The sequence below is a fragment of the Dermacentor albipictus genome, chromosome 2 (genome assembly GCF_038994185.2).
Source record: "Dermacentor albipictus isolate Rhodes 1998 colony chromosome 2, USDA_Dalb.pri_finalv2, whole genome shotgun sequence".
NCBI lineage: Eukaryota > Metazoa > Arthropoda > Arachnida > Ixodida > Ixodidae > Dermacentor > Dermacentor albipictus.
Genome location: NC_091822.1, coordinates 71,787,373 through 71,814,114, shown reverse-complemented (window position 1 = coordinate 71,814,114; position 26,742 = coordinate 71,787,373). Strand labels below are relative to the sequence as shown.

The following is a 26,742-nucleotide window of genomic DNA, read 5'->3' as shown; positions in this document are numbered from 1 at the left end:
GCATGGCTCCGCATGGGTATCGGTGTCCGTACTGCATGAGGGGCTCGACGAATGAAATTATTCTTCGCTCCTAAGACTAGTCTGAAAAAGACTGAAAAAGACTAACACTAATACGGCCGCAAGGATTTGTAGTAGACACAAGAAGAAGCCTGCTTTTGCTTGATGCTTGCTTAATACGCCTTCGAATGGAGTTCCAGGTGAGTTCTCGTATGTTCCCCAACCACGCACAGGCACCGGTACACCTCATCAAAGAAGAACAGCGGCCTTCGAGAAATTTCAGCACCGTACTCACAAAACCAGGAAAGCGATTTTCGTTTTATTTTTGCCATTTACATCCTGCACGTGTCATCATTTTTGGCTATTATACAGAATATTGGATGTCGTTGAGAAATGTAGCATAATTTTGCCGCATTGTTGAGCGCAAAATTGATTGCTTTAGGGTGAACACAAAAATTGAAAATGACCCTTCGTGGATTGATGAAAGTTCTCTGTCGAATGCTTCCCATTGAAAAGCAGAGGTACTGGACAGGCCGCTACATAGTGAGCCGCATTCAAGCAATAACACGCAATTGAGATACGGAGAACACGCAGGGAAGGAGGACATGAACTACGCGAAGACAAGAGAGGAAGTGAAACTAGAAAATAGGTTCAGGAAAAAGTCCGGAGCAGAAAAAAGTCAACACACTTTGAAAGATGTTAAGATGGAGAAAATGGCTTTAGTAAAGATGTTGCATTCTGTAGAGAGGCGAGCGTCTGCTGAAAGACGCACGACCATTGAAGAGCCTGCCTCGCTTGGTAGTCTCCTTTGGAACCCGCAGTGGAACAGGAGCTAGCACATGCGGGCATCTAGTGAATCCACTGATAACTTTGTATATAAAGAAGACGTCAGTACGACTACGTCTGCAGGTAAGGGGCGGAAGTTTAGGATGTATATTCACACTTTAAAAGTTCTTGGCGTGTGATGTGAGACACCGATGTTTGTTATAGTCATGAACGTTTTCTGAACAGGCTGAAATAAAATGCCAGTTGTATTGTTTGTGCCCTTCCAAACCTCTCAGGTATGTTCAGGTAATGCGACACAGATGTATGTTAACATTCCGAGAAAAGGAAGTGGTCTACGGAAATCTATTGTAAGTCCGCAAAGGAACCGAACGTTCGCATGCCTATGGTTGCCACGCGCTTACTGGTGGCCGGGGAGCTTAACCTGCATCAAGAAACACTCCGGGGTTACTTATTTCAACAACCCTCGGGAACACTACACGCTCAACGGGTGAACATGGTTATTGGGCAGGGGCTGATGGCACGCCATACATTAAAGCATGTCACGACCACACTTATTGTGTACAGGTGCGCATCTGTACTGCATATAGCCTTGAAGGACTACATGCGGGCACGCCGGGGTAGGTGACGCAAGTCAGTGCGGAAGAGAATAAAAAGGCACCACCTGTGCACACAGCGGGCGAGCTGTCACGCAAGCAACTCCCGTGTTCGAATAGGCAGGAGAGATCGCTGGATTTTTTAATATGTGTTGAGGGAGTGGTTTGGGCCCAGCGACGCCAGCTGTGTCCACCCTTAACGTGAGCGCAGCGCAACTGCGTATTCATCACTTGACATGCGTCCTGCACGATGCGATGTCTTCTCGAGCTTTTCTTTTAGCCGCCTCTTACTATCAAGTGCGGGGACAGCTGCTTGTGCATAGGAACTTCAGCAGGAGGGCGGCTGCACCGTAGTCTGAAGAGAGCACCCTAGATTAGGTGTCAACCTCTGGTTTACCGAAACATTTATAAGTCACCGGTTTTCGGTAAGTAAACGTTCTCGGCTCCTTCGCGAGTGACCGCCGGGTTAACGGAAGACAAGGTTGACACGTTCGTTGTCTGGTTTTCACATTGGAAATGTAAGCACGCACTGCGCAGAAAGTCTGCGTGAACTGCACTAAAATTTGTTTGAATTCTTCTCAGTTCATGTATTAAGCTGCGAGTACTATTGTCATATTTACTTCGATTCCTGGGTTTACGTATGGGGCGTAAATTTCAACCCATTAGCCATTTCTCCTTCCACACCGAATGGAACAGGAACACCGCTTTAACGTGGCTAACCCTCTATCGCGTACCAGTAATAAGTGGGGAACCACAGTGGCCGTTTCTTGGGGGCAGCGAACATTCGTGCTAAGTGCCCGAAACAATGGCGTAGCGGCTGTGGCATTCTACTACTGAGCAAGAGGTAGCGCGTTCGATCCCTATTCACGGCGAACACATTTAAGCAATGCAGAGATGCAAGAACGCCTCGTGCTCTCAGACTAGGTTCACCTTACGCAATGTCAAGTCGTCGAAACTTACGCAGAATCCTCCACTACGGGGTCTTTCATAGTCCGAGTGTTGGTTTCGAACTTTAAACCCTAACAATCAGTACACCAATTTAATGCTGAATGTTATGAACGTGAGTGGGCGAACAGTGACGAGAGCAGTAGCATCGGTAGTTGATCGCCCATTTTCTGTGCTCTCAACGTGTGCATATCTCTGACCACCATGCTGCCGCTTTGGTACCGACAACGTAGTAAAAGGCAACGTGATATATTTGGACACATGAGCTTTTAGCATTTGAAGAAACCTTCTTAGGCACTGTTTCGATTGAGTTTGTGTATGGTTTAATGGATTGATTTATTTTCTAATTTTATTATGCGCTCGCGTCACGATGTTTGAGTGGCTAATGCGTTGTCGTGTAGATCAAAAAGTCATGAGTCCGATTCTCGGCCGTGCGGCCGCATTCCGATGAGGGCGGTATTGAAAAACGTTAGTCAACCAAGGTTTCGGTAGTAACTAAAATCAGCTAAAAGCTGCTTAGTTTGCTCCACTATAGTGCATGCCATAACACACTGCACTGACTTGTTTAAAACATATCTTTTTATGCGTTTGCTCTCAGCACTGCTAAAAACGATGAAGTATCCCAGGTGACGAAAATACACACTGCTCTTTTCTTTCAGATATGTTTTTTTAAATAACGCAATATTCCGTCAAAGGCAGGATGACGTACATCAACTGTACGTAATGGACGTATGTACCTTCTGATACATGATGGGAAACAAAGAAGCGGCGAAGTCGATGGATTGTACACCTGTCAGCTTTCGCAGACCAAGTAAGTGTGAAAATTGGCGAAATGAGCGCGAGTGGATCGCAACGTCGTCCCGATTGGATCGCCTCTTATTGCTGAAAAATAGCTTGTGGCTAAGGTGTTGCCATTTACTTTGGCGATATGCTATGGCCCTTCCCGGTTGTGATTTGGGCGGGCTGGTGTATCGTCTCCGAAGGCGTTGAACGCAGCGCAACCCCACAGTGCTGTTCGTGCGTCCTGTGCGCGTGTGCCTACAGCGTTGACCACCGTCACGTATGCGTGCCGCGTTCTTTAGCTAACTGTAATATTTGCGCTGACTGAGAGGTTGTAAAATGTCTACAGCCAAATTTCCCGTTTAAAGTACGATGTGTCTTAACTGCGGTAGCAGCTAGAAGCTGGAGACCGAGCTCGCTGCTTTCGTCCACAACTTACGCGAAATTCGAGAGCCTTTTGGTATAGTGTTCTCAAGCGAACATTTCTTTTGGAGCTTCATCGCTGCGACTGTTCATGGAAACAAATCGGCTAATTCTACCTCTGCTAGAAAAAAGAAAAATTGTGGTAATGATGACGGTGATTTCCTTATTATGGCACCCACCCACCACAGGGAATTGCCAAGAAGTGCGTGGTACGACTAAAATTGAATAATAATAAAGGAGGAAATAAAGGGAAATATAGATGTTGCAAATATAAGCTGAAGAGGAGCCTTGCCGTATTGAGTAAAGGTGAACGAAATAACACTGAGAACTTCGACGGTGAAACTCTCACGAAATGAGAGTAAGGATAATAATAAATTTTTGCGCCATTCTTTCTGTTGCCGTTTAAATTACAGAAGGCAAGATAAACATCCCTGTAGCTCAAGACGCCAAGAGCTGAGGACCCGAAATAAAGCCTAATTTGCAATGTTAATGGTATTCCGAGTTTGTGAAACAGAGCCCCGAGATTTCTTATTCGTTGCAGTAAAAATCGAAGACAGGACCACCATTACTTATCATTTGTTTCCGGTTCGTTGAGAAGTGACAGAGAGTTTGCTACCTAAGGCCAACCCAATGCAAATAGAAGGTTACCCTGTTTGGCATGCATGTATTTGTGGCCGTTTTGAAGCGCCATCGGCGACGGCTTCGAAGCGAAAACAAAATACCTTTCCCGGCGCCATCGGCAGGTAGCTGGGCGGTTTGAACCCATCACCGCCGCAACCGACCCCGTCAAATCCACAGCTGGAGCACAAACCCTGCCGCCAGAGCAAGGAGGTGCTCGAGTGCACCATGCAACCACATATACAGCTGTATATCTAGCGTCACTCGCGTGCTGGTTCCTCTGCGTCTCCGCCCGCCAGAGGCCGCTTCTCCGTGGTGCATCGTGTAGCGCCGACACTGCACTACGGAGACAGGAAGTACCGACCAACAATAGAAGATGTATTTCCTAAAAGGCGGGGTACGTAGACACCGAAAATATACCGAAAATAAATTTGAGAGAAGCTTTTACAAATTACTGACTTCTGTGTTGCAGTTTTGCACGTACGGCTGTCGGCGTCTGTGAAAAAAACGAGACACTCCAGAGGATAGCATATAGAGGGACGATTGAAACTACAAAGTACGAAAAGCTAATGAAAGGCAGAAGGGTGAGGGACAAACGGTCATGCCTAGATGTGAACGGGAAACCAAGCTAATAGGCCACACATGGGTGCGGCAGCGATGTGCACTGTGCCGAATGCCGGGATTCTAGAAAGCTGAAGAGCATTGTCGAACTCGAACATCGGTAGGAAGCGAAACCACGCTCAACCTATCAGAAACTACGGCGAGCCCGTCGCAGACACAGATTTGCAATAAAGTGGCTCGAAAAGAGACGGCATACTTCAAAGTCGGAGCTATCTTCCCGGTTCCCATGTCACGACGGTTACGCTTCAGGCACTCTATTTACGCTATGATTATAATAGTTGCAGCCTAGTGCACTGTATTGCAACAATCTTCCTTACCACGAGTCTCCTGGAGATGGATACAACACAACAGACACCAGCACTTAGCCTTCTGACATGGTCGATGGTGAGCGGGGCAAGTGATGCCATTCCCGGCGACTAATCTTTGGTTCTCGTATGTAGTAGTATCCTGACATCCCGGCGAGTAACTTGTATCGTAGCCTCCTTGGATGCTATGCAAAAATTTACGTCCGCTCTCGGCCAATATCCTTTCAAATTGCACGCACCTGCTCAGCGTGTAGCAGCGAACGACGTCCTCGACGTAGCAGATTACTCTTGTTCTGTCGACAGGAAGGTAAAAGACGATTTCGAAAGCTTGCTCGAAGATGGTGGTTTCAGATTCCTGGTCGGATTTTTCCCTAGACTATACGCTCGGACTCAATTCCAGCCGCCGGCACACCGCGAGCCGTCTCGCGCGTGGCCCCTTTGCAGGGGCGTACAGGCGAAGCGGATAGCAGATTGTTTGCCATGTCTGTATGAAATTAGGCGAGAAAACGTTGAAGCGATCTCAAGGGAATGTATTTTGTGAACATCAGTGGCTCTTGAAGTGCGATCCGCTAGGCCTTCGAAGTGAAAGGCCTTGATCGCCGTCAGCACTATGCCGATAATTGAAAATTGCCAGTCAAAAGCATTAATCATACTGCAGTCTTATATGAACAGGCCTGCGGGGGGGTGTAGGGGTCTCTATTTTCCGTACCTATCAGGTGACAATACCCAAACAACTTCTTTATGGAATTTTTTTGCTAATTTACGTATAGCAAAGAGCCACTCACTGGCACTCCAATGCAGGTCGACACATCAGGGCTATATACGAAGGTTCCAAAGCCCATGCGTGTAAGAAGATCGAGGAGGTTTCGTTTGTTATTTAAAAAAAGCTTGAGGAGTGCTTGTGCATGTTCCGTGTATTCTGTGTTGTGGTTGCTCTTTTCCACTCGCTGCGCACTATGTGGGACAGTGCTCCTTGCTGTTCTATTGTACATTCTACGCCTGTGAATCTGTGTGTTACTCTGTCGTGACTTTGCCGAATGGAAAGTGCAAAATGGAAGGGCAACTTTTTTGTATGAATGGATGGATGTTATGAGCGTCCACTTTGTGATTGGGTGGTGAGTTGCGCCACCAAGCTCTTGCTATTACACTACCTGATGTCCTACCTAGGTTAAACAATAAAGGAAACACTATAAACTCCCACAACCGAATCTTTATTCCCCTATTGCAAACTGTGCTTTTGTACGTCTCCGTTTTATGTCGTTTCCCTACTATTATTCCACCAATTATCCAATCGCCTTTTACGAATCCCTAGTGCGGTCATGTTTACTTTGCCACTGGTCTCGCTTAACCGATGGGCTTCAAGGAGGCCAGTTATGTTTAAATCGACTGCTGGGTAGACGTCTTCACATTCTAATAAAGAAAGCTCCATAGTTTCCTTAGCTTTACCGCAGCAAGCACATGCTTCTTCTTCCTTCTTATACCTCTTTTTATAGTTGCATGTTCTAAGGCATCCCGATCTAGCTTCGAAAAGTAATGAGCTTGCCTTTGAGTTATCATAAATAGTTTCTTTCCTGATTTCGTTTTTTCCTCTTATGCAGTTACTCATGGCAGGTTTCTTTTCCATTGCCGCCACCCATGAGATTAATTCAGCCTCTGTGACTTTCCGCTTGACCTTCTTTGTTGCTGTGTTGCCCACCCTACCCGTACAAAAATGAGTGTTGATTAACCATTGATATATTGTTGGGGAATTGTTGAAACAACTGACTTCAACAAATTTTCAAGAGCAATTGAGTTCACTCAACCCTTGCGCAACAATATTACCGTTGAGTGTTCTCAATAAACAACTTATTGGGTAATTTGTGTTGATTTTTCTAGTTGTTCTTTTGTTGTGTAGCAGTTGAGTCCAGTATACAATAATTAGGCCTCGCATATGAAGACATTCCAAACATGTTTTGCGATGCGTTCCAACCTCATTCCTGTCACTTTGCGGCAGGTAGGTACTTCTTTCGCCTCGCTTTCATTAATAGAAAATTATGTGTGACCGATGGGGTGGAATCGAACGTCGGCCGTCGAGCCCGGTACTCTAACCAATAGGCCACGAGCGCGCGCATACTCCTCTCATACGAAAGCCAGTGAGCTCTGAAATGCTTGGCGTGTGCGCCGCGTGCCACTTCCTGGTGCTGTCGCTACAGCTGGCGCTTTGAAGCGCCTATCTCCGGGACCGCCCCACTTTCGTAGCCATTTTCGCTACGTAAAAACTGCAACGTTAGACTAGATTCATTACCGCCCAAGTTCATAACGATTTATTTCTTCGCCGGTGTACAAATGATATCGTCGTTTTAACATACACTAGATGACATAACCATTGGTACGATCCGAAATGAGCACGTTTTGGGGAGCAGAAGAATGCGAAACTCACTTGCCAACACGGTGACTACGCGCATGTGGAGTTCCCCAAAAGTAGACACGGCGGCAGCGCGGCCGGCGATAAGACAGGTGCCGACAGGCGACGACGCTACCTTCGAGCATCGGACGCACTGTGGGAACCGTAGGATGCAAGCGCGCACACGCTACAAACATACACGGGTGAGGTCTTCGAATTTCCTGCGACGTACCCTCTGTCCGTAAAGCAAATATAGTTTTTGTCCAAGGTCCGTGGTACTAGAGATCAAAGAATGAACGCGCTTTGAGATCGCAGCGCGCAGCCACTATAACCATTGACTTCAAAGAGCTTCAGATTCAGTAACAGCCGCAACAGTATCACAGCTAATCGCTGTATCTGCGGCTGCTCCCGTTTCTCGCCTTGCAAGCAGCACGCGATTTATTTGAGCCTCGCCGAACGGTCGTCCTCTCCCAAGCCTGCAGGTCTCGTATGTTCAGTTAAGAACACCAAAGGGAAATGAAAGAAATACAGGTAACGGACTCTTATTGTACCTTACTTGTCACCTCGTCATCTGCAAAAACGCTACAAACTATTTTAAAAGCTTTATTTTTGTAAAAATAGCAAAGCTAGTAGTAATTTTTATTTCTAGGTGGCGCGACAAACGTTAAGGTAGCTTTCGGCTGTCTATGTGCGCGCAACCAGGCGCAACCGAGCTTCGTTTTGCGCACACTTTTGCAACAGTACCCATGGTTACCGTTAGTTTCGTAGTCACATTTTTTTGGTCGTAGTATTTATTGTTTACGCTATAAATTAGGTAGTTCTTAATAATTTATGAAGGTTAGTTGATAAAAAATTATTGCTAATTAATTAGTGGTTCTTAAGTGCCGTTATTTTGTGTCTGAAAGGTTTTTATAACTGAATACGATAGTGAAACCATGTGAAGCTGTGAACGGCTTTCGGACTCAGTTATTCGGTTGCAGTTGTGCGGTGGTTCACGCCTCGTGCTTCTTGATGAAAGTATTTTCTTTTCGGACATCATGACGCACATTTTAGTGGAATGCTTTAACGACGATAAGTGGGACGTTTATCCGGTGAAGTGGTTGGCTCACCCAACAACTAGTCTTCTACTGATGTGCGAGCCTGACGGTTTTGATGAGTTGCGCGGCGGAGGCCATGATGCCTGTTGGAGAGAAGGCACCCCGAAACAGTCGCAGCCGCACTTCTGAAGATAGGTAAGTAATCTCATTTTCTTGGTCACGTAGCCTTCTTTTCTATTTTGACATTGACGAGCGTGACATGTTAAGCACACCGTTCACTTTCTTGAAGCAAACCGCATGCCCCGGAGCAAATGCGCGCGATACTAACTCTCGCTGCCGTCGTCACTTCGTTTGAAACAGAAACAATGGTAGGCGAAGAGGCAGCGGCGCCCCATGTGCGTAAAATTGCATTGCTTCATTTGTTCCTGTCTAATAACGTTTCCTTCATTTGTATGAGAGAACACAATTGGAAAATAAGGATCGGCTTCTCTGCGCAGTGATAATTTTGTACAGTGGCCACGTCATTTTTTATGGGGGCTCACGTATGCCGTCTAAGCGCTTGTTATCGCGTTCCGATACGTGAGAGGCGCGCTGCCTTTCAAGGTATTTAGGCAGGCACTACGAGTTTAGGAGAAGCGCGACAAATAATCGTGCAGCAGGTGTGCAGCTGTGCTACGCTTGTACCACACTCGTACCGGAAGGCAGCGTTGCACTTCACGCTTACGCATTTCGCAACTATGGCGGCCTCTGTGGCAATTTGGGGATCGAGGTCGTGGATACGATCCCTGCAGCGGCCGCATTCCAAAGGAGCGGAATGCAAAAACGCTCGTGCATTGTGCAATGTATGCACGTAAAAATTTCCAGGAAGTCAAAATTAATACGGAGCCCCCAACTACGACGTGCCTCATAATCAGATCGTTGGTTTGGCACGTGGAACATCAGAATTTTTTTTTTCCGTAGTGGCTCATCGTATACCATACGGTTAGTGTGATCACCTTTTGCGCCGTAGCGGTTAAGCGCGCCTCGATTTAGGTTGCGTCTAATGATGCGGCGCACCGCGAAATATATTTCGCCTCTCTGGGATTTTCGGAGAACGGCCAACCGATTAGTCACAGCTTCCGCGCGGTGACTGTGCGTAATGGATACACAGCATGGATACACAGCGTAATGGATAAAATGGCACATGGATACACAGCGCAAATGAACAGAGGTGTGGTGGCGTGGTCAAAGAACACAGCCGCCGACGGGCTCACCTTATCGTCTATCACCGCCAAAACTACCGCAGTAAGCATCTTTATCTAGCGCGGCGGTTTGCCGTTGAAGACTTACTGTACAATTTTAATAAGCGATAACCGAAACATGCCACCGTTCTCTGCTGCCTCTTTGCGTTGGACCGATCCGAATATGGGTTGTTTCCAGAAGCGAAAGGAGCGCCAATCGGCGCGTTGTCGCCTCGAGCTAAGCGTCGCACTAGAGCACCGTTTGCGCGGTGAAGAATGACGCGTGCATGAAGCTAGCTCACTGCGCGGACGCTACCGCGCAACGCAAGGGCGTGTACGCGACGTTCTGCACACAAATCGCGCGGGATGATCGGAGCCACGCCGGAGCGCGGCTAGCTTCAAAGAAGCGGTACATGTTCTCACTCGTACAGGCACGCTCACGCTCGCATCGCTCTCGGCGTATGTTTAGGTCATCCCTTCTACTGGACTTCTACCAAAATATTCGATATCTGTTTGGTATGGGTTATGCACTGTCGCGTGGTCTTTGGTTCTGCGAGAGACCCGGTAATATTTTCCCCACTGTGAAACATCGCTGTGCGTGTTTTAGCTAACATTTACCGTAGCAACCCATTCCTTCCTTTTCTCGATGGCACTCGTAAAGAGTCCCACATTTTTACTTGTCAGTATAGTGTGTACTTCTATTTCGTGCGTAGTTATGTGCAGTGCGTGGCAGATTCAATCCGCGCAATCTCATTTTCTGTCCACATTCCCTTCTCACAGGTTACGTATGCAGTAAATTCCCAGATGCTAAAGTGTTCTACGCCAAAAGCACCTTGGCGTCGTGCAAGAGACATCCGTTGATATGTGGCTGATTCACTAGCAAGCTCGCATCAAGTGGGATTTTCAACTATTTTTTGTGTTACTCTGTGGTGTACCAGCTGCTGCATGGACGCTGTGAAGGCTTACTTTCGATTTGCTCTGGCGTTTAGTAGTAAAGGATGGGCTACCTTTTGAGGGGAGGCATTTACTTTTGTTTGTGAGAATGTTTACCAGCCTAACCATGTGATACGCGGGTACTGTAAACAGCAGCACGAACAGAGGCGGACGACGAAATAGGTAGGAGCACACACGAGCGTAAGCTCTACTAAATGTTTGCTTTTGACGACAAAGGTATTAAACACACTGGTCAACTTGGCAAAGGTAAAAATCCGTGCGTGCGTGGCAGAAACAGCCACGTGCGACAAGAAAAAAATATGAAAAAGCCATGTCATGTAGAATAAACGTGCGTGAAAAACGAGAACTATCGGTCAAATCTATTGAAAAAGCGAAAGATTTGTCCGATAAGTGATACTACCCAACGGGAAATACTCATTTGAGAACAACTTTTTCCCACTAAGGGCAACAGATAACTTGGTTACGCAATTGTTTCGTTTGTGATCAATAAATATTGCTTCTGGAACTCCTCTGGTGTTGCGGTATAGAGCAGAAAGAACGATTCTTTCATCACAGAGACCAGAACCCAAAAGGACTTACGGAAGCATTAATTATTGATCACGAAGAAATATTCATAAACAAGATTTCTGTGACCCTTAGTGGGAAAGAGTTGCTACAGTACTTCTCGTTACTATCGCTTACAGGAGAAACCTTTCAGTTTTCATGTTTTTGTTAGTTTTTGGCGCACATGTTTATTCTACAGGACGTATTTCGGTCCTTTTTTGTTGTGCCGGGCTGTGTATGCTGCGCATCCATGGCTTTTTCTTTGTGAAGTTGGCCAGTGTGTTTAAAATCTTCGTCTTCACGAATAAACTTCTACTTGAGTCAGCGTTCATGTGTGTTCCTACCTTAATTCATCCTTCTCGTCTCTGTTTGGGTGGTTGTGAAATATAAATGTACACCGAATTGGCGAAGTGTCCATAGAATTGATACATGAAGTTATTTGCTCTGTTCATTTCAGGAAGAACGCTATAGGGTCTTATCTACTCTTTGTTTTTGACACTGAGTACATCTTTCTAGTTCAATTTCAAGGAGTCCCCTCAGGAAGCCAATAAGAGTGATGGTAACTTCCTTTGTGTGTAAGATTTATGAATTTCATCCATTCAAGGCATGACATGGCACATGCCTGATTGTAGCTTGCAAGCATTCGTAGTAAGATCTACTTTTCGGTTCTCATGACTCTTCTTTGTACTGCGCTGCATTCTCCAGGCACATGAACCTTTTTATGCTCTAAGTGCATGCGTTCTTTTTCTATGTGTTGGAGCGAAAATTGTAAACTTAAATATGCATATATATCAATTTCCTTGTAATCTTTTTCAACATGGGTGCGCTGTAGCTCCCTCTGTCTTTCAGTTACTGCTTTGTCCCAATTTTTATGCAACCTTTATATATTTTATGCAGCAAAATTCTGGTGCTATTTTAATAACATTTTATCTGTGAAATTGAGGTAATTGGTGTTTCGTATATGGTTTATTTGCGTTTTTCACTGTCTTAGCAATCGGGCTGTCGAGTCATTGGAACCTTTTCTCATACTGTAAGACTATTTCTGGGGTGCTTGATACTGAAAGTGCAGGTGACCATTTATTTGGCTGTTTGGAATTGTGTTAGCCATGTGCTACTACCAATTTTCTGTGCTAAATAATTATTTTCTCTTATCGTTCAAGGTATTAGCCTTTCCTTATCTCTTTATTGACTGAGGTAGCACTTAGTTGCTGGGTATAGGAAAAAAGGCCCCAAAAAGTGCTTTAATTAGCTTTGTGCAAGTCCAGAAATATTACCTGAAAATGAGCTCCCTAAATTGAGGAAATGCCACTAACGAACTCCTCTGTACCCCAAATTAACATAATCAAATGGCCTACTGTTTGTTCTTGACTTGTACCAGGGAGATAAGCTGCTTTCATTACACAAAAGCTTTACAAGTTTATTTCTGAAGAAAGCAATCCTGGCTTGTCAGAAACACGATTCAGGTGTTCATCATGCCCGACAACTTTCTAAATGATGTCTCGTCAAATAATAGCTAAGTTGAGTTATATTATATTATAAAATAACTGGGCAACATGAAAATATATATATATATCTCGAAGACAAAGCTCAGGCAAGTCTACTTTGGTACTTCATTAAGTTTTAATCACGGTGAAAGACGTGTGCTAAAGGTTGTATATATTTACGTGAAGTCATTCGTTTCAAGTTGGTTATTTTGCCTTCTCACAGTCAGCCGTAGCTCTTCCTGTGATGTGTTAGTGTGCGCAACATTTTAATGTAACATATTCAGATGTATTTTGTGTATTCACATGCAAGCAGCTCCAAGTGTTCATGTGTTCAAAGTTGGTTGTTGCAAGGGTATGCTTAAGCCCTGCCTTTTGAGTCGCTTTGCCTTCTAGTCATAAACTTAAGTCGAAAGTGAAGAGCACAATGATAGTTTTGATTGGATTCATATGTATAGGTTTTTTCAGATGTATTTATACTGCTAGAGTGCTGTAGGTACTAGCCTGTGTCTCCAGGTTCGATGTAGTGGTGCCTTATGTACTGTAATAATGTTTCACGTGCACACATATTTAGTGTAAATAAAGGTACTTCAAGTTGATCAGTCTCTCCTTTGATTTTGTTTGTGTTTGGGAAAGGTATGAGCAGGCACCGCGGCATGCAAGTGTGAACAGCGAAGCAATTTCAATATATGAATAAAAATACACTAGCCCAACGAAACGTCAATCATATTTCAATGGCGACTTCAGAAATCTCAATGGCATCTCAACTGTGGCACGATATGCTTTTCAATGCTGTGGCAATTATAACTCAACAACAGGTCAACAGAACTACCACAACGTTAGTTCAACGCAGTATCAATGGTAACTCAACAACCATTCAACAAAACTAACACAACGGGCCGTCTAAGCACAATGGACTTTCAATGGTAACTTAACAATTATTCAACATTGAGGTACCCAATGGTGTTTCAATTCGATTTCAGTGGCCAATATTCAAGAGTGCTCAACACTCAACCCAACAATTCTCCAACATACTCTCAATAATTCCTCAATAAAAAAGTCAACATTGACCAACAATATTTCAATGCCTTCTCAAGAATTTTTTTTGTGCGGGTACAGGCAGCATACTTGCTGGTAAGCTTCCTAGTTCTTTTCCTCCACTGTGAATCAATGTTCTTCCTTTACAGATACCTGAACACTCTCCCAGCCCATTTACTTTCTTCCATATTCCTCAGCCATTCTTCATACTCAATTTTACTGCGAGCTTCCCTCACTTCAAAACTAGTCCAGCCCATATCACCCTGCACAGCTTCATTTGTAGTCTTCCCGTGAGCGCCCAATGCGAGGCGACCCACTGACCTTTGGTTCCCGTCGAGTCTTGATTGTACCCCTGATTTATAGCAAACAACCGCATTTCCAAAAGTATGTCCTGGAACCATTACACCTTTCCACATACCTTGGAGGACCTCGTACCTATTGTATCCCTATAGCGCTCTGTGCTTCATTATGGCTGCATTTCTCTTCGCCTTTACTGTTATGGTTTTTTCCTGTGTTTCCATATATCCATTGCTTTCGTTTATCCATATACCAAGGTATTTATATTCTTTTACCCGAGGTATTTCTTGGCCCTCTATATCCACTGTCTGTCCACTGTTTTATTTGAATACCATAACACCTGATTTCCTAAGACTAATTTTCAAACCTAAATTGTTGCCTTCCTGTCCACAGATATTAGCCAGACGTTGCAAATCACTTTGCTTGTTGCTAGGAACACAATGTCGTCCGCATAAAATAAACCTGGGAGTTGCTGCTCTATTACTGTACCCGCCTGTTTGTATGAGAGATTAAACCCGATATTACTTCCTTCTAGCGCCCTCTCCATCCTCACCATGTATATCATAAACAGCAGCGGGAATAAAGGGCACCCCTGCCTCAGTTCCTTGTTGATATGAACTTTCTCCTCGCTCCTAATCCCTTCCCATTCAACGCAAACGGTATTTCCTAGGTAAACCTCTCTCAAAAGCTGTAGACAATCCCTACCTAAGCCTTCCCCTTCCAGAATATCCCACAAAATGTTGTGGTCTACGTTGTCGTAGGCTCCTGTAATGTCTAAAAAGGTAACATACAATGGTCTGCTTTCTGCTTTTGATATTTCAATACACTGAGTAAGAGCAAACAAATTATTGTCCAAACGCCTACCTATTCTGAAGCCATTCTGAAGCTCTCCCCAAATGCCATTATTCTCTGCCCATGCTTGAAGCTTTAATTTGATTGCCTGTATTGCTAGCCTGTATATTACCGATGTAATGGTCAACGGTCTATGCGAGTGAATTCAGTCTTTCCCCCCCTTACCTTCATAAATTAATTTCTTTCTACTTTGTCGCCAACTGTCTGGTATTCGTATATCTTTTAAAGTTTTTTCCACGGCTTTCACGAGTGCTTCCTTACTTGTTGGTCCTAGTTCATTTATCAGCCTAACGGGAACCTCGTCTAGCCCTGTGGCTGTGCGCTTAGGAATTTTCTCTTCCGCTTTCTTCCAGTTTAAATTTGTCAGCACCAGGTCCTTTTCCTCTTGGGTCTCTTTCATGCTCGTTTTTTCATCAAGTACAACCTCGTCATTGCCTTGGAGAAATTCGGCTGTTGCTTTTCGCATGTAATTTATTGCCGCTTCGCCTTCCAGTCTGTTTTCATCTTCGTCTAGGATATGTTGTTGTACTGTTGACTTCCCGCCTAACAATTTGATGTGGTTCTAAAATATTCTAGGTGCGGCCATCTATTTCTCACGTAATTCTGACAACCAACGTTCACTTTCACCTTTTAATTTTGCTTGCACCAGTATTTGAACCATAGACTTTTTCTCCCGGTATATTTCCCATTTACTGGTTAGTTCATCCTGTGGCAACTGCGCCTTCTTTGCCTGCCTGTGCTCTCGAGATGCTTTCTGTCCTTCGGCGATTGCTACTCGTATCTCCTTGTTCCACCAGCTTTTCGGTTTCTTTTTTTCCTTTCCAACAAACATGTTGTTTCTCTTTCCGTATTGCTCTCGTTATTATACTTAGAAGCTCACCATATCCCCACTCTTGGCCATTTGCCAAGTTCTTCCTCAACACTAGTGACTGTATTTGCTATTTGTTCAGCGTTTCAGTTTGGACTGGCCATTTTGCTCTCCTTGCTCTCTTTCCCAACTACATATTCAATTTTCAAAATGATGCGTTCATGGTCACTCCCTGTGCTGTTAAACCCTAGCTCATCGATGACCATTTCTCTCAACTTATCATCAATTCCTTCTGTCATCAAACAGTAATCAATGGTCGATTGCTGGTTTCCCACTTCCCAGGTGATCTGTCCTTCACACTTAGGCCCTGTATTCACGATCACGAGGTTATGTTGCTCACAAAGGTCCAGCATTGACTTCCCGTTATTGTCGGTATAGCCATCTAAATCCTGTATGTGGGCATTCATGTCATCTAATAGGACAATTTCAGCACCACTCCCGAAACCCCTAATATCGGTGCTTATGCATTCCACTAACTCTTTATTATTCTCTGTGCAATTTTTTCTGGTCCACAAATACGTAACACCCAGCCAAGTTTCTTTCCCACTCATTGTACCTTATAACCAAAGATGCTCTTGACATTGTGAATTTACCTTTTTCCATTTGGCTCCCTGATGGATGAGCATTCCGACTCCCCCTCCCTTTCTTTCCGACTTAAAAGCTGACTTATATCGTTAAAGCCCCTCAATTTTTCAAAAGTAGCGCCATTCTTAGATCTTTCCGCCAACCCGCTCACCCTGGCGCGTCCTCCTCCATGCCTCCTGTCGCCCCAGCCTCCACCGCTCCCCCATTGGCCAATCTGTGTCACGTGGAAGCAGGCGCCGCGCTTTTGTATACTTTTTTTTCTTTCCAGCGCGCGCTTACCTCCATTGTTGGGCCTGCGCGACGAAAGTACGGCAGGCGGACTGATGGAGTGCGTTAGCGTAATAGGATGTGTAGGGCCGAGAACTTAATTGCGATGCCATGCTGCTGCACCTTAGGTTGCCGCAACAGACCCAGCGACGGCAAAAAGCTTTTTGCTTTGCCGTCCGGCGGGCGCAACGCAATAAGAAGTGTGGATTCGCAGGAACGGGCGGGCTGACTTCGAGGAAGTGGAAAAGAACGCACGGCTTAGTGAAGGAAGGGCCACGGCTACTCATAACCTCTTATTTTGAGCCTAGTTCATGCCTTCCGCTTCGAAAACATTTGTATTCATGCTCTGCGTCGTTTTGAGCGCGTTGTTTGACTTTTTTTTCAAATGTGCTCTCTTTGTTTCATGTAGTTTCATCTTGCGGTGAAATGCACGCATCTGCAGCTAGCCTGTGACATAAAAGCGACTTTATTCAGGGTGTGTTTTGAGCTCCACCAGAATTTAGCACATTCTCGTCGCTTTTGCAAGGCTCAATATGACTTACGATGCAGTCTTTTAGCTTCGAATGTACGCTCGCATGTATTGATTTGGTTTTTGTTGATTAAGGTTTTTAACGTTCCGAAGCGACTAAAGCTCGGATGCAGGTCGTAGTGGATGGCTGCGGATAACTTTATCTAGCTCGCCTGGGGATGTTGAACGTGCACTTTGATCGTAGAGTCGTACGTGGGCCAGTAAGTTCCTCGTTGACGTTTCATAATACTCGCGCGGGCGCGCTAGCGCTGCTTTAGAAGTTGGCACCTCGGCGCGATAGTATTTCTTCAATAAATTTTATTTACTAGTTGTAACATCTTGTCATTATTTCGTATTATTGACGGCGCCTCCAGGGCACCAAAGCGGCAACGGGAACACCAAAGCTAGAACCAGGGCCGGATGGGGCTCGCCGAAGTCTCTGCATGCCAAGGGGGTATAAGATCGCGAACAGCCAATTTTGTATGCTAACATACCCTGCGACACCTGCATTATTGTAATGTCACGTGCTCTTCAGAGGCCTCCGTTAGCCATTACATGTACCCTCCTGGAGCAGTACTTTAGAAAAAAAAAACAATATATCGTCACGATTACCAAAGCACCCCGCAATGAAAAAACGGCCCTGTTGCCAGGCATTGCTGACCACACACAGCCATTCCGGCTTTGTGCGGTCAGCAATCTCTGACGCGCCGGCCGAACAAAAGTATCCTGCAAGTACGTAAATGAACCTACGAAACCACGTACACATACTTTCACGCTGTCAACACCTGAAACTTTGGTAATTACGCGCGTGTTTGAGTACACCGCGTGCTTGCGTCGTGTTTCAGAAACACGAACTCTCAACGTCGCGCGATCTACGCCTTGAATAATGGTCCTTTTCCTCATCTCTTCCGCAATTCCAACACGAAATTCTAAAGGCCAGTTACCGACTGACGAAGAAAGATCTCGATTGAAAAAACTGCTCCGCAGGGCTCGAACGAACTTTTCTGCGGATTTCCTCCCGTAGCGTGTTAGCTGTCGTCTGCTACGGCAGGTCCACCACCGGCGGCGCCGCCGTCGAGGCCGCGCCAAGCAGAGGAGGAGGGAAGTGAATGGCGCTACTTGGGAGATTTAGGGATTTTACATATCGTCAGCTTTTAGCGCCGTCTATCGTGCCGTGCAGTAACTATACGCTTTAGTAATTTTAAGCCTCTCTAGGTAGCGCTAAGCGAGCGGTTTACATAGTCATGTAAATAAATGTGCAGTGGAAATTAGCAAAAGGCGATTGGAGGATTGGTCGCTGAAAAGCAGAGAGGTGACATAAGGTTGAAAGGGTAGGAAGACGTATTTAAAGAAAATCCAGAAATTCAATAACACACAACACAGATAAAAATAAAAGGCAAAATAAAAATCTGAGCATGGTGGCAACTGCCATTACCCCGTTTCAAAGGGGGCGCTCCTACCTTCCAACCATCCATCCACATAGGCCTATGTGTATGTGCGTGTGACGAAGTGATGTATGGATATCCCTATGTTTAGTTAAGTTCAGCACCGTGATGTCCTTCTGATAGCATTCCTTTTCACGCTTCGGCAGGGGTTATAAGGTTCCGCCCACGTCATTACCCTGACCAGCCGACTGTCAACGGTGGGTGATAAGCGTGGCAGTCGAGCGGAAGGCATCGCGGCAAAATCGTGTCGTACTTGCACCTGGCTCCTTGTGTGCGCCAAAGAAAGCTTAACGATGCTGTTTTTGTTTCTTTTTTCAGGTATCAATAACGTACACCGTGCTAATGACGGGTACTTTGTGGACAAGCTGGGAACTAACACAGTTCGTAGGCCTTGTCGCCTGTATCGTTTCGCATGTCTGGATTGGGCCATGTTGGTTTTAGAGAGGGAGAAACCGTTCCTCGTACACATGAGGGAGGAAATGTGTTCCATTTAAAGTCGAATAGAGTGGACATCGCCGTTTTCCCTTAGTGGAGGAAAGGTCACTCCTTTTTCTTAGGGTGTAGCTCGAAAGTTGGCTCAGGAGCACATTAAAGGAAGTGTAATATTAGGTAAATGCTAAGGCTGCGTTCTGGTCTAGCTTTCGAAAAGCAACGTAAAACAAGTTTTTTCGTTGCTTTACACTGCTTAACCATGTTTTTCTAGACTTGGACAATGCCTGGTGTGTTCCCTTGTTGGCCTCGATTTCGACCTTCCTCTTGACAATGCCATTCACCTGCTTTGGTCTCCTATTCGTGATCATCGTGGAGAAGTTCGGGACCACCCGAGAAGAGACGTCTTGGATTGAAAGCGTATTCATTATGTGCAGCAATCTATCAGGTACTAAATTAGTGCCCACGCTAAGCATTGCGAGAGTGGGAAGTATAGAAACTACCATTATCAACTAGCGCGAGACGTGCTTGCGTTACTTCATACAGAATAAATAGAACGGTGTTCGCTTCCCGTGATCGAGGACGAAGTCTACTGCTTTAATTGCTTTGAGCTAATTGATGAAAGTTTGCACAGCGGGAAAAAGCCCAGTGGGAGACGCTTTATTGCTCTGTTATGCTTTGGCGGGTCCGATGACAGTGCGAATGATTGATAAAATCGGCCTTGGTAGTTAAGTTTGTCGCGGTGCTCACTAAGAAAATGTCAATGATATTCCAATTTCAGGTAATGCCGTTTTGTACTCGTTTTCCAGCATTTCTCCTGAATGTGGTTCTGACCGTGATAACAGTTTACCCCGCCGTCGACACGAGCTGTTACAAGAGTGGCTAATGAAGCAATTACATGCTAGAGAGGATGTTTCGCAATAGCCTTTTTGAAACTCTCGCGAGGCTAGCAAGCTGAACGAGCTTGCTAGCCTGCTAGCCTAGCCTCGCCTGAAAAGCCAGCTTGCGTGCTCGACAACATTTGATGCTATCTACTGAAACATATATATACTGTGGCCGCAAACTGGAATATATAATGTTCGGCGGATAGCTATAAGCTGTTACCTTAAATTGAACAAAACCTGCCTCGAGGCTTATACTTTGCACTTAGGAAAACGTTCGCTTGAGATCGTTCGTTGCATTAGACTGTGTCACTATCGCATCCCTAATTTCTCCTGAAATTCTAATATAAGTTGTAACGAACGGGCGTAATTGCAGCGATGTGTAACGAAGCATCGCGGTTGCTGTGACAACACGCCGTTTTCTGAGAACTTCATTGCCGTCTTGTATGCATTTGTTGTGGCATGCTAGGGCACTCAGATAGCACCACTTGAAGATGCTACTAGTTTCGCATCTTACGTAGACCACAAGTTTCATCGCTTGGCGACACGATATTATCTGTACGGACGCGTGAAATATATAAGGCGGTGTTAGATTGACGCACGCTCTAGGAAAATGACCACCCTCGGAAACAGTATTCACAAACATCTAAGCGAGGCCAGCAGTATGTTCGAGACATCACTCGCCCTCATAAAAGTATAGAATGCGGCGCTCTTTGCAAACGTAGCACATGTACTCGGTGAGGCCATTGTTCCTAATGTTGCTATAAGTTGGGCAACATTTTTATTTTATACTTGCAACCTAAAAGTATATTTGCAATTATTTTCCTAGAGAAGAATTAGAGAGATTTTTGTAATTTTTTACTTGAGATTGGAGACCTGAGTTTTACCTTGATTGCACGGTTACAGCAGTGTCCGTTCTGCATCTCTATGCTCTCTCGTGTGGGCAGTGGTGATTTTCAAAGAATGAGAACGGGAACGTAAACAAATATTTAATTCAAACTTTGCAGATAATGAGGTAAACCTGCATATGTAGTTTTTAGACACGTAACGAGTACCTTCTCGAATCAGGAGATCAATAATTAACAGCGATCTCATTCCCAAGGGGACCTCACCCTCTGAGGGTAACCGTGTTTCTTAACTGATCTACAAGAGTTCTTGTGAATAGTAGGACAAAGGCATCGATTTCAAACTTTGTACATACCGATAGAACCCGTTATTGATTCTATTGAAACACTGTATATTTACTGGAGCAAATCCACAATTGTGTTTATAGCAAGATTGCAGTGCTGCATCACGAAGCCCTTTGACGGATATGGTGAACTTTTTTGTGAGGTGGCACCGTTTTTACTATGCGCCCGCTAAAGCTTTCTTTGTTGTATAGATGAAAGTGCATGAAAGGTAGGTAGTATCTTTTTATATGCACAGTTAACGACTTTTGTACGAACCTAATCCTCAAATCGAATGCGTCGTTTCGAAAAATTATTTTGTCACGCAAGCCTTGGCGGCAAATAAGCACGAATATTATTCACACGTGGAGCCGCCGTTATGTTCATACGTTTTAAAATGACGACGTGCGATTTTTCAGTTGTCTTCTGTAGGTTAATTTACTGATGTATTTTATCAATAAACAATGATGACACTTCGACGTTCGCCTTTTTTGCAGCACTTGCAATAGCTTTTCTTCAGCTGCGTTACACTCTCTCCCACATCGCGCTGATGGCCGCCGTCCTGACCAGCACAGCTGTTATCGCTTCTGCATTCGCTCCGAACGTGGTTTGGATGAGCATCGTTTTCGGTGGTTTTTATGGTAAGAGATTCCATTTCAAATCAGTAATCTCTACGCATTCTCAAAACTATTTGCGTTGTATGTCCAGCTCTCCAGCAACTTTGGCCGCAGGTTTTCGTATATTGTGACGTTAGCTGTAGTATAAGTAATTATGGCTGCCAAAGCTACACTAAACCTTCTTCCATTAGAAAGAACGAAAAGATGCAATGTTTTTAGTGCAGGGGCTTGATATAAACATTTATAGGGAGTTCCATCATTTGTTTTGACGTTGACACAAGATTTTCCGCTCAAATTACGAATTATTGACATTCAGGGAGCCACATAATCGAGACAAACCTGCAGTTATTCTACTGTATTGCTGTGTAGAGAAACGACCTAGTGACTTCATATAGCACAAGTGTTCAGTGCAGTATGCACCAAAGTCTGAGCGCATTATGTGCGGTCCGTAGAAAACCCCGGTCACAGCGGCCAAATTTTGACGGGGCGAAATGTCAAAACACCCGTGTACTTAGATTTAGGTGCCTGTTAAGGAACCACAGGTGGCCAAAATTAATCTGGCGTTCCACACTATGGCATGCTTCGTAATCAGATCGTGGTTTTATCATGCAAGACCCCATAATTGAACTTTTTGAGGTGCGACGAATTAACGTTCAAGCGAATTTTTCTAGTGTACACACGTTTTGTGCGCGTATCAACGATTGCGACGTTCACATCAATTAAAGTAAAAGCAAAACACATGGAAGACGTTTATGATGCTGCAAGATGACTTCTTCGGCGATTGGTGTTTACACTAAAAGATCACGTTTGCTGTCTAAAGATTAAGAAAAAGAAATTCAACTAAGAGGAAAGCGCTGACAGGAAAAGCTTACTGTTTATTTTGATCCGGACCATGCCCCATATCACCATAATCTTCATCATCAGCCTATGTTTTTGTCAACTGCCAGGATGAAAGCCTCTCCTAGCGATCTTCTATTACTCGTGCATTGCGCTAACTGACTCCAACTCGCACCTGCAACTTTTCAAATTTTCTTACCCCAACTAAGTGTCTGCCGTCCTGGACGGCGCTTCTCTTTCCCTGGCACACATTCTGCAACGGTAATGGTCCACTGGTTATCTAAAACACCCAAAAAATGGTGTCACGGCTCCATTATCTTTTTTTCTTTTAATGTCAACTAGGATATCAGCTATCCCCGCTTGATTTCTGATCCGCACCACTTTCTTCCTGTCTCATAATGTTTCGCCTAGCATTCTTCGTTCCATCGCTCTTTGCGCAGTCCTTCATTTGCCCTCGAGCATTCTCAACCTCCAAGTTTCTGCCCCATATGTTAGCAGCGGTAGAATGCATTGATTGTATATTTTTCTTTTCTATGATAGTGGTAACCTTCCAGTAAGGATCTGGCAATGTTCGCCGTATGCATTTCAACCAATTTTTATTCTTCTGTATATTTCCCTCTCATGAGCAGGGTGAACTGTGAATAACTCACATAGGTATGCGTACTCCAGTACAGCCCTCACAGGCGTAGTGGTGATCATGAATTTGTTTCCTTACCAGGGTATTGAACATCGCTTTTATCTTCTGCATAGAGATCTTAAACCCCACCCTTGCACTTTCTCGGTTAAAGTCCTCAATCATTTGTTTCACTGCATCTGCAGCGTCACTGAACAGAACGATGTCATTGCAAAGATCTGTTTGCTGAGATATACGTGCTTGATTCCCCTTCCTTGGCCTTCTCAGTCTAATAGCATCTATACTGGTAAGCACGCAGTAAATATCATTGTAGAAATTGTGTATCCGTACTTAACACCCTTCTCGATAATTAATTTTCTATTGTCATGTGGATAAACAAAACAGCTGTGGAATATTATTACGGGAATGTTGCGAATATGGAAAAACTATATTCGCAAAATATATACAGGATGAGTCAGAGAAGTTAAGATGGCTGACCACCAACAACACGCAGCAGCCAACATCCCTGATCTTCTTTCTCTCTCTTCTTTCATCCTTCCGTAACAGGAGCCCCGGGTGTCGAAGTGCCGTCTCGGCGCATGGCAGGCGAAGAATTACGAGTGAAGTATGGCTTCAGCCGCGAAACGTGCACGACATCAACAGGCGTTTAACTTGAGGATGCATCAAAGTGTAGCAGCGAAATCTCGTAATTTACGTCGTTAACTTGGCGTATTGCTTCATAAGGCCCTGTGTAGCGAGAGAGAAGCTTCGGAGAGAGGCGAACCCGACGATATGTTGACCAGAGGCACCTAAGCACCTAGTTTGAACTTAGCATTGCGACGGCAGTGGTCGTAACGCTCTTTTTGTATATGCTGCGAGGCTAATAAACGAGATCGCGCGAATTGACATGCCATGTGAGCGCGATCGATGACTTCACGAGCATGCTCATTTGCAACATGTGGCACAGAAGCGAGGCTGGTGTAAAGCGGCAGTGTGGGGTCATGACCATAATATAGATAAAAGGGTGAATATACTGCGGTGTCATGCCGGGACGAGTTATACGCGAACGTCACGTAAGCCAGCGTGGCTACCCAGTCGCCGTGATCGTTAGGGAGCTACGTCGACAGCATCTCTGTTATTGTTCGATTGAGACGTTCTGTAAGACCATTCGTTCGTGGGTGGTAGGTGGTGGACAGCTTGTGCTCAGTGGCACAAGAGCGGAAGAGGTCATCGGCAACTCTAGACAAGGACGAGCGGCCGCGGACTGTAAGGAACTGTCGAGGCGCATCATGGTGGAGAATGACATCGTGTAGGAGCAAATCGGCGAGGTCAATTGCGCAACTAGTCGGCAACGCCTTTGTTATCGCGTAGCGTCTCGCATAGTCAGTAGCGACGGCGGTACACTAGTTCCCTCTGTTGGTTGTCGGAAAAGGACCAAGCAGGTCAACGCCTACGCTAAAGAACGGTTCAGAGGGAACTTCAATGGGATGGAGTCGTCCGACAGGTGCCAGGGGACGTTTCTTCCGGCGCTGACACAATTCGCAAGTTGCGACATTACGACGCACACAGGGGTAGATGCCCAGCCAGAACTGGCATCGTATGCGTTAGTATGTACGCAAAACTACAAGGCGTTCAGCCGTTGGTGCATCATGAAGTTGTTCGAGAGCGATGGGTCGCATATTTCAAAGAAGGACAAGGAGCAACTCAGGGCCGTCAGAGGTCATATTGCGGTGGTAGATGATGCCGTTGTGCAGCACGAGCATGCGGCACGTGCTGTCAGTGCTGCCATATTGCACTGCGGCGACGATCGACTGCAAGGATTCGTCGCGTTGTCGTTCAACGCACATGTCGGACATGTCAGTAAAAGTCATTACGCAAGTCAGCGGATCATGCGCACCAGGATCAGGGGCATCCATGGGGTGACAGCAGAGGCAGTCAGCGTCCTTGTGGAGGCGTCCAGTCTTGCAACTGATAATTAATGATAATTCCAGGAGCCGCAAAGCCCATCGACCCAGCCGTCCTGTCGGGTCTCGGGGGGAAGACAACCAGCAGAGTGCGTTGTGGTCTGTAACGACCGAAAACTTGCGGCCGTACAAATATGTCCACACCTTGGCGACAGCCCAAACTAAAGCCAGGCACTCCCGCTCGGTGATGGAGTAATTTTACTCGGCAGGTGACAACACGCGGCTGGCGTAAACTATCACGCACTCCGTACTATTCTGTTCTTGGACGAGAACAGCGCCGATTCCATGGCTGCTTGCGTCAGTGTGAGCTTCAGTTGGTGCAGATGGATCTAAGTGGGCAAGTATGGGAGGGGTAGTCAGAAACCCGATTAGGGCGGCGAACGCATTAGCCTGCTCCGAGCCCCATGAGAAAGGCGTGTTTTTCTGTCAAGATCTGTCAAAGGCCTAGCAACGTCGGCGAAGTTTTTGACGAAACGGTGAAAGTAACAACACAAGCCGACGAAGCAGCGCACGTCAGAAGCAGAACGTGGCACAGGAAACTGCCTACGGCGCGAACTTTTTCCGGGTGTGGTTGAACACAGGATGCGTCAACCAGGTGTCCCAAAACGGTACTCTGACGGCGCCCGAATTGACACTTCGTGGAGTTCAGTGGGAGGCTGGCTTTTCGGAAGACTGCAAGAATGGCAGCGAGTCAGGTAAGGTGGCTGCCGAACATGGGAGAAAAACAATAACGTCGTCAAGGTAACAAAGACAGGTGCTCCATTTGTTGCCTCGCAGAAGAGAGTCCATCATACGTACGTCATACGTCCATACGTCATACGTCCATCATACAACATGCCGGCTTGAATCACATGAGGGCACAGGCTGACATTCAGAAGCGCTAGAACGACGTCGTTATTAGTAACCGAGACCAGCGTATGCGGAACAGCAAGGTTCCGGTTCAAAAGCACGTCAAAGACGGGGCGAAGCCCATATTCACCGTCAGGACCTTGTGGCTGAGCGGTCAAAGTGACGTGAGTAACTGCCTCGGGTGCCCGACGCACATGTTGAAGCGAGCACAAGTGCGGTGGGGCGCGGCTCGGAGCATCGGCGACTTGACGCAGTTCTAATTGAAGAACGCCGGTCGCGCCGTCGATGAGAGCAGAACGAGTGGATAAAAAGTCCAATCCAAGCATAACGTCATGAGGGCAGTTATCGATCACAGCCAACAGAACAGACGTAGGGCGGCCGGCTATACTTCAACGCGCAGTACACATTCCAATAACAACAAGCACGCCGCCGTCCGCCACGCGAAGCATTGAACCAGCTGCTGGGGTAAGGACCTTCTTTAAACGCCTACGTATGCTAGCACTCATCACAGAAACATGGGCTCCGGTGTCAACGAGTGCTTGGACAGGTACGCCGTCTATTTTAACGTCAATTACGTTTCTCCTTGTGGGCACAGACAGATGATTTGCAGCAGTAGTAGGCAATGCAGAACCACCTCCGAGGGCTGTATTTCTTAGTTTTCCGAAAAGTTGCGACCAAAAGCATAAGGGGACGAAAGGCGGAGTGGCTGCGGTGAACGGGAAGATGCGGGGCGTGTTTGCGGTGAGTGCCACTGGTGTCCATGGGGCGATGGTGAGCGACTGTACCACGTGTTCCTAGTAGAGTTGTCGGCGCTGTTGGACTCGGCGGTGGGCGAAAAAT

General features: G+C 45.7%; 1 protein-coding gene and 1 long non-coding RNA gene across 3 annotated transcripts in view; both read left to right on the top strand.

The window, feature by feature from the left end:
- The first annotated feature begins 1,478 nt into the window (after positions 1-1,478).
- LOC135908250 (monocarboxylate transporter 9-like) overlaps positions 1,479-26,742 on the top strand; it is a 37,684-nt gene continuing 12,420 nt past the window's right edge. The window contains exons 1-4 of one of the 2 annotated variants that reach the window (XM_065440013.1): positions 1,479-1,801; positions 2,981-3,132; positions 19,250-19,423; positions 21,520-21,663. In XM_065440013.1, the coding sequence (XP_065296085.1) occupies positions 3,069-3,132; positions 19,250-19,423; positions 21,520-21,663 (382 nt within the window). In that variant the 5' untranslated portion in view covers positions 1,479-1,801; positions 2,981-3,068. The remainder of the gene's footprint in view (positions 1,802-2,980; positions 3,133-19,249; positions 19,424-21,519; positions 21,664-26,742) is intronic. The other variant, XM_065440014.1, reaches the window with a different exon arrangement.
- Positions 8,401-13,285, top strand: LOC139055438 (uncharacterized). The gene is made up of 2 exons (XR_011511757.1): positions 8,401-8,683; positions 10,489-13,285. It is a non-coding gene; the product is annotated as an uncharacterized lncRNA (long non-coding RNA).